The sequence below is a fragment of the Lotus japonicus genome, chromosome 4, assembly GCF_012489685.1.
Source record: "Lotus japonicus ecotype B-129 chromosome 4, LjGifu_v1.2".
Classification (NCBI taxonomy): domain Eukaryota; kingdom Viridiplantae; phylum Streptophyta; class Magnoliopsida; order Fabales; family Fabaceae; genus Lotus; species Lotus japonicus.
Genome location: NC_080044.1, coordinates 65320672 through 65328845, shown reverse-complemented (window position 1 = coordinate 65328845; position 8174 = coordinate 65320672). Strand labels below are relative to the sequence as shown.

The following is an 8174-nucleotide window of genomic DNA, read 5'->3' as shown; positions in this document are numbered from 1 at the left end:
AAAAAAAAAATTGAAAAGAAAACGCCAACCATGTTGGCGATTTATTTAATAAACGAAAAAAAAAAACAAAAACGCCAATAGCATTGACGATTCTTTAAAAAAGTAAAAAAAAAATATAGAATCGCCACTGGCAGTGGCGATTTATACTAGTTTGGTAAATAAAAAAAAAGTACCCCAAAGCTGTAATTTCCGAAATAAACTATACCATTTTGGTACAAAAGCTGTCGAGTGCCCTATCACCAAACTTGCAATAATGGTCAAGTTAGACATTTGGTAAAAAAAATTATTCAACAAAAATATACTTTTAAGTCATTCAGAAAGTCTTTATGATACCATAAAAAAAATCTTTAAACGCGTAGATCAATTAGCGTGAATTGTTTTAATTGAAGAAACATGGTTGCTTTAATGAAAGATACATGTGAACAAAATCACACAATTCAAACTAATAGGACCAAAAATGCAATGACTTTAATCAACAGATCAAACTCAAATCTCAAGTTTGTAAATTCGGTCAGGATCAAGTTTTGAAAAGTTAACTGAGTTTATTCCCATCTCTGATATCACCAAATAGAAAGTTAATCATTTGATTTAGTGAAGCTTATGTGAATTTTATCTAATAACAAAAAGTATAGTAAATTTTTTTTTGGTCAACAAAAAAAAAGTATAGTAAATAAATATTAAGAAATTGTATAACAATCCTTTTTAAAAATTAAACAAACTTTCACCCACCATGAAAGCCTAACATCAATATTTATCAGAAAAAAAGTATTATAGCTTAAATCTATTGCAATTAAATGCATTATGGACCGCAAAAAAATGCAATAATCTAACAATGTGATTGAGTAGAGTGCGTCTGAAAAAATAAATCATTTTATTAAAACAAACATGGCTAAACATACCAATAGTCGTTTCTAAAATACTATTCAATTTGATTAAAATAAAACGTAAATGAAGTGCTACTTCCCTTTAGATAAAAAGGAACGGCAATAGATGAAAATAATTCACCACTCAATAATAGTAATAGGTTTTGATATATTGATATCCACATTTTTCTTCCATCTCATTTCCACACACTTCATCTTTCTACCCCTCTTCTTTTTCTATCTTATCACTCATCTTTATTCCTACCTCTAATGTTGATGGTGGAGGTAAATAAGGGGTTTGAAGACAAACTTTTCCACTCACTAATTGTGGGGTAAATGGTCACATTGGTCCCTGGATGTTCGCACCGACTTCAGAATCGTCCCTGGATGAATTTTATTAGGCTCGCGGTCCCCAGATGTGGCAAAAAATAGTCATATTAGTCCCTGACGTTAAAATCCTCTAACGTCCGTTAACCCAATTAATAAAAGTCAACATTATCTTTCTAATTTTCTTTCACTTTGGTCCCTTTCTTCTTTCTTCCACCCTCTTCACCCCCTCCTTCCATCATTTTCACCAAAACCCACCCTCCATCATGCTTCAGAGGCTTCCCTTTCAGTGTAACACTACGAATGTTAGGGAACCTGTGGGTCAAGATCTCAGGAGAGACAGAGTAACAGTTTCCAATGAACACACTCCTCCTTGACCATCTCTCAGCGTTGTACCACTCTTTGCAAACCAGAGAAACCGAGCTTCGATCCTTGCGTGATTTCACCATGCCAAGAACTCGTTCCAACACCTCATCAGGAAAAGGTGAAGCTTGGTTCAAGATGTTTGGTTCTGGAGATTCCTTCTTTCTGATCCTGCACTTCATGTTCAACACAGAATCTCCAAAACCCAACAGAAAAAAATCAGAACTTTATAGCACCCTTTTGAATCAAAATGAGATTTGAAAATTGAAAGCAAAAAACTTCTCAATAAGAAAGAAGATTCAATCAAAGTGATCCAAAGGGTATCTGTAAATTACAGAAAATCTTCCAAAGCAATATACAAAGGGTGCTTTTCAATGGTGAAAACTAGCTTGATGTGTGTTCCTCAGTCTTTGACTACAAAGCTGGTAGCTTTGGTCCATGATTTGAAGAAAACAGAAAGAAAATTAACTGGGGTGTAACTGTAAACAATTTTTGGGGACCCCAGAAGAAGGACACTGAATCTGAGATCCATAAAATGGGAAGAGGTGGAAGAAGATGCAGAGTGTGTGTTATATATGGATATTAGAATAAGAAGAGTGATGACAAAGAAAATAAAAGACAGGGTCAATCAAAGTTCGGATCTTTACCATGAACCAAAGCACTCAAATCACTTTAGTTTTACTGGATGATGAAGCCAAAGGACCATAAGAACTTGTCACCCTTGACATTTTATAGCAATAGCTGAGGTGGAGATTTTACTCATGGAGGGTAAATTTGGTGTTAAATCTGAGTTGGGTTTGTGTTAAATCTGGGAGAGAAGGTTTGGGCATGGTTGGTTGAAGAAGGAGAAGAAGAGTGTTGATGATGATGATATGAAAAAAAAGAAGAAAAAAAGGGAATGGGTTGATGAAGAAGGAGAGGAGTTTTTGGTGAAGATGATGGAAGAAGGGGATGAAGATGAATAAAGTGAAGATGAACAAGATGAAGATGAAGGAGGTGAAGATTGTGGGTTTACGTTCTGGGTTTCTGAAGCATGATGGGGGGTGGGTTTTGGTGAAAATGATGGAAGGGGGGGTGAAGTGGGTGGAAGAAAGAAGAAAGGAACCAAAGTGAAAGAAAATTAGAAAGATAATGTTTACTTTTATTAATTGGGTTAACGGACGTTAAAGGATTTTAACGTCAGGGACTAATATGACTATTTTTTGCCACATCTGAGGACCGCGAGCCTAATAAAATTCATCCAGGGACGATTCTGAAGTCGGTGCGAACATCCAGGGACCAATGTGACCATTTACCCCTAATTGTGAGGTTAGATGATTTTTCTTTTTTCTTCATAAATTTTTTTAATTCACATAGAGCACGAGTCAGATATGTAATCCAATGCTCGAGTTGTACAAGGAAAAAAATACTAAGGTATACTTCCAACACAAATAATTGACAAATCCTTCTACATAATCAATTATGTGTAGAAGCATTTGTAGCATTTAGGTTTGAGGATTGATTCTAAGAAAAGAGAAGCTAATCCAACATGCCAAGGAAGAAATGAGAATCTGAATTGTGCAGAAACAACTGCTACTCGAACCCAAGAACCATAACATATACCAAAATACTGATAACATTAAACCAATCACAGAACAAAACCTCAAGCAATCCAAAATTGATCATATTTTTATAAATGTCATCTTGCAGAAATCAAAATTACTAATAAAGAAAATTGTCCTTCAAAACAACTGAACCAAATCTCACACTCCAGTAAATGCCTTCTTCACCCCACTTGAAGATCCAGCTGGAATCACCTTCAACACGTTGAACCTCACGGTCTTTGAGATTGGCCTATAGTAGTGGTACAAAAAAAGCAATCAAACAGATATCTATACAACATAGAAAAATAAGATCTTCAGGTTAATATAAAAAAAGTTTCTCCTATTAAGTCTCACCTGCATTGGCCAATGATAACATGATCTCCTTCCTTCACACGGAAGCAAGGTGAAATATGAGCGGGGATGTTTGAATGCCTCTTCTCATATCTATATAGAATAAGTAAAGAAAAATAATTATGTTATGTTTCTCCAAGTGTACTAATACACAGAAACTGCACACCGAAGTTTGACAGAACAATACCTCTGATACTTCTTAATAAAGTGAAGATAATTCCTCCTGACAATAATAGTCCTTGTCATCTTAGCACTGTGACAAGTTCCAGCTAAGATACGACCACGGATGGAAACATTTCCAGTGAAGGGGCACTTCTTGTCAATATAGGTTCCTGTATGGAATAACAAAATTTAAAAAGGGTCTTGTATCAGAATCAGAAACAACCATAAACGCATAAAAAGAGAAATAACCAAGTCATTTCATATGGAATGAGACGAGTGAATAACATCAAGAAGAGTTTTAACAAGAGATATTAAGATCCATCAGCATCTCGTTAATCAAGATTTTTTTAAAATAACCAGATTAATGCATATTATTATGTATGCAGGATACAAATATTTCCGAACAAGGCTAGCATGACTCCACACCAGAGTATTTACAACTTTAACAGAAATAAACCTGAGTAAGCGCTTACATGGAAAAATACTTAGTCCTATGATAAAAAATGTTCACATTATTCACATATGGCTCAAATAATCAAATCTATGCTTTGGTGTCGAAATGCTAGTTTAACAACTATCGCGAGTTCGCAACAAAGCAATAACCACCTCGGTTTGCCAACAGTTTCGATTACATCATAGTTTAAGCAAAGTTTATCTTTCAAATAGCAGGCTCAGCCCACTGGAAACTAAACTATAGCATGTACTACTAACATTAGTACACGAAAGCACAAAGCAGCTTCACCATGGCGATGCAAATTAACAATGGATGTGAACCCATAACTTATAGAGAGAACCCCACATAACAACATGAGTCTACAGCTTAATCTACAAACACCCCAAATCCACAAAATCAAAAAAATATTATAATTTAACAAAACCTCCCATACACACAACACAACAATAACCTCATAGATTCACACTGCATAGAATAAACATTTCACGAGAAAGAGAGAGAGAGAGAGAGAAGGACCTTCAATGGCATCTCTGGGAGTCTTGAATCCAAGCCCAATGGATTTCCAGAAGCGATTTCCACCCTTTCCAGGCCTCTTACCCTTCCCAGATTTCTTCGAGCTGTGAAAATGAACAGAACAACGAACTTTAATACTGCATCAACATCAGAATGCAATGACCCAGATAAAAAAATTCGATTTTGACTAATTAGCATACCTCAGAAACACCTTAGGTTGCTTGAGAAAAGCCTTCTCAGTCTGCAATACGAAAGTAACATTTCAAAACAAAAATCAATGGAAGATTCAAACGAGAACTGAGGGAAATTGAGAGAAACGAATAGGGTGAATGGATCCAGAGAAAAGGAACTCACTTGTTCGGCCATGGTGAAGGGAGCTTGCGGCGAGTTCGGAGGATGAGGGTGTTGAGAAGCTGCACTCAGAAACCCTAAAAACCTACTCTGACTCCAATTTGTGTGAGAGTGTTTAGGCTTGTGAATATAAACCTGTGGGCTTTGTCATATGGGCTATTCATATTAGCCCATGAGATTATTTTTGGACAAAGAATTTTAATATTTTTGTTGACAAAAAAATGAATTAATATTTTTATTATTTAACTCCTCTAAGTATTAATGTGTGATTGGATGAAGAATTTTAGAAAAAAATATTTTCATGTTGGGGAAAATATAAAATAATATTGTTCAAGCTTTTTAGCTATGAATTATATTTATCAATTCTTTTATTTTAATTCCTTGGCAACTGCTATGAGGATTTTGAATTACAAGGGCATGCATGAGTTCAAGAGATTATGAATGGAAATGATATTTGTTGTTATCACCAAATTACAGTTATGTAATGTTCTGGAATATCATTTTTTTTAATAAGTCAAGGCATTGCATTCAAATAGTACAATGGTTGCTAAACCCGAATACAATGAGTAGTGGACCAGTCAAGAAAGACTAGAACCAACTAGAGAAAAACAAGAATGAATAATACATGAGAAACATAACAACAAAAGAAGAATGACTAAGTAAATAGGAAAGCAATGCCAAAAATTTATATGGTCTAAACCAACAAGAGACATTAGGATTTGTGAGTGGGTTGAGATTTTCTTATATATTTTAGCACATATACTCATTCGTAATGTAGATGAGAGATTCTAGAATTGTGAGGAGACCCTTTTAGGACAATTTCACAAAGTCTTCAAGATTGTAATTACACTTTCTAGTGATATTATTAAGTCTATTAACCCTACCATTATATATACACCTTGTCAAATTAGAAGTGATAAAAAATATTATTCTTACTTTAAGGATTGTGTTGGTGCTATAGATTAGGGGTTGCAAAATTATCCATTAGTCCATATCCATCAAATCCATCCATATCCATCCACATACAAAAATAATTTAAATGGATGGATTACAATCCATCCACTTAATCCATTGGATATCCATAATCCACCTAAGAAAACAAATGGATCAAATGGATTTAAATAAAAAAAAATTAAATAGATTAAATGGTTAAAAAACTAAAAACTGGATGGATCAGCTCAACCCAATAGATTTAAAAAAAAAAACTGAACCCACCCAACTAATTTCGAAAAAAAAAACAACAAGTCAACAACATATGATTCTGAAGCTTCTAAGTTCCAATGTGTTGTCCCAAATCTGATGAACCCTAACGCCCAAATTGATGAACCCTAACCTCAAATTGATGAATCAACCTTAACCCCAAATCTCAAATCGAGTGAACTCGACGCGACGTCCTCTCCTTCTCTTGATCGCTTGCCTTCTTCTCTCGTCAACACTCTTCGCAGTCGCCTCCTCAGCCGCAGTCTCCTCCTTTAGCCTTCTGAGCCGCCACTTTGATCTCCGACTGGTTAACGAAGAGATCGTCGTCGCGATCGTCAGGGGTGATGAATCTGAAACCCTTATGGTCATCTATATAAAGTTTCTCTTGGAATTTAAGACCTCTGAAACTATTAGGAACCGTTTTCAGGAGGTCAGTGCCTTATGCTTCTTTTACCTCATCTTCAAATGGGTATACTTTTTTTAAGATTGTAATGATTCATGTTTTTGAACTAGTTAACGCCCAGGATAAAGATAGTTCTTTTTAATTTTTATTCATATTTATTCATCCATTTCTTGATAAAAATATCAAGTTCAATGCAAAGCATAACACATGCTTATTACTTTTTCATCAAAATTATGTTGGTGTGATAATGTTTGGCTGTCAAAACGGGATGTTAATAGATTTTGGCATGCATATTTAAATCTGCTATTTGTTGTTATAGTCATTCCCATCATTTGTAGTTTATATTACAGTTTGTTTGCCTAGTTGGAATTTCTGCTCCATGATTTGGGTATATATGACTATATTTGACTGGATCCTCTAGAATTGGACCATAGACACATACTGGTTTGGAAACTTTTGTGTACTTTTGTGTTTCTCTCGACATTCTGAACTGAACTTTTGTGATTTGAAATTCATGTTTCTTGATTTTGTCCTGACTATAACCAACCAGAGAAAAATAAGAATGAATAATACATGAGAAACATAACAATAAAAGAAGAATGACTATGTAAATAGGAAAGTAATGCCAAAATAGATATGGTCTAAACCAACAAGAGACATGGGGATTTGCGAGTGGTTGAGATTTTCTTATATATTTTAGCACAACTATACTCATTCGTAATGTAGATGAGAGATTCTAGAATTGTGGGGAGACCCTTTTCGGACAATTCCACAGAGTCTTCAAGATTGTAATTACACTTTCTAGTGATATTATTAAGTCTCTTAACCTTACCATTACCTATACACCTTGTCAAATTAGAAGTGATAAAAAAATATTATTCTTACTTTAAGGATTATGTTGGTGTTATAAATGACACTTATGTGAAACTGATAGTTCCTGTCGAACATCAAATTCCTTACACTTCTAGAAAGGTTTATACAAGAATTAATGTAATGATTCAATATTGCTTCACGTTTGTGTTGGAAAGATGAGAAAGATTTGCACATGACACTAGGATCTTTATATATGTTTTGCGCAAGCCTAGTTGCATTTTCCACATCCTTTGGAACCCATACATGTCCTTGTAACTTATTTTTTTAAATGTTATCACTGATGTATATATAAATCATTATACACTTTATTCATGGGTAATTGACGCATAAATTTATAGGATATTTAGGACCTACATAATCGACATATATTATCTTCAAGCCAATTTCACAGACACGACAATGTTTGATCGACCGGATTCCTATTGTGTTGCCGCCCTCATATGGCAGGGCATTTGTATATATGGAGCATGGTGACTCACGAACCAGGGTTGTTTGGCGCTCTGATGATAAGATCATTCGCAAAGATGGTGGAGGCTACCAATTGCAACCTGATATAGGACACTAATCGTGTTTAAATGGATCTAGAGAAAATCAAATTACTTGTTTGGCCATGGTGGATGGAGCTAACCGTGAGTGCTGAAGATGAGAGTGTTGAGGTGGCCGCACTCAAAAACCATAACTACTGCTCTGACTCCAATTTGTGAAAGACTTTGGTTTTGTTTGTGAGATAT

At 34.9% G+C, this 8174-nt stretch overlaps 1 protein-coding gene across 1 annotated transcript; it reads right to left on the bottom strand.

The window, feature by feature from the left end:
• Positions 1 to 3152: 3152 nt before the first annotated feature.
• LOC130715061 (40S ribosomal protein S11) lies at positions 3153 to 5103 on the bottom strand. The gene is made up of 6 exons (XM_057565058.1): positions 4971 to 5103; positions 4817 to 4857; positions 4620 to 4720; positions 3675 to 3819; positions 3491 to 3580; positions 3153 to 3386 (listed from the first exon to the last, which is right to left on the bottom strand). The coding sequence occupies exons 1-6, from the start codon at positions 4980 to 4982 to the stop codon at positions 3296 to 3298; spliced, it is 480 nt and encodes a 159-aa protein (XP_057421041.1). The 5' UTR covers positions 4983 to 5103; the 3' UTR covers positions 3153 to 3295.
• Positions 5104 to 8174: the final 3071 nt, after the last annotated feature.

Coding starts and splice junctions, on each gene's coding strand:
- LOC130715061 (XM_057565058.1), bottom strand. Junction 3,820..4,619: donor TCCCAGAGATGCCATTGAAG/GTCCTTCTCTCT, acceptor TATTCCATACAG/GAACCTATATTGACAAGAAG. Junction 3,581..3,674: donor TTTATTAAGAAGTATCAGAG/GTATTGTTCTGT, acceptor TATTCTATATAG/ATATGAGAAGAGGCATTCAA.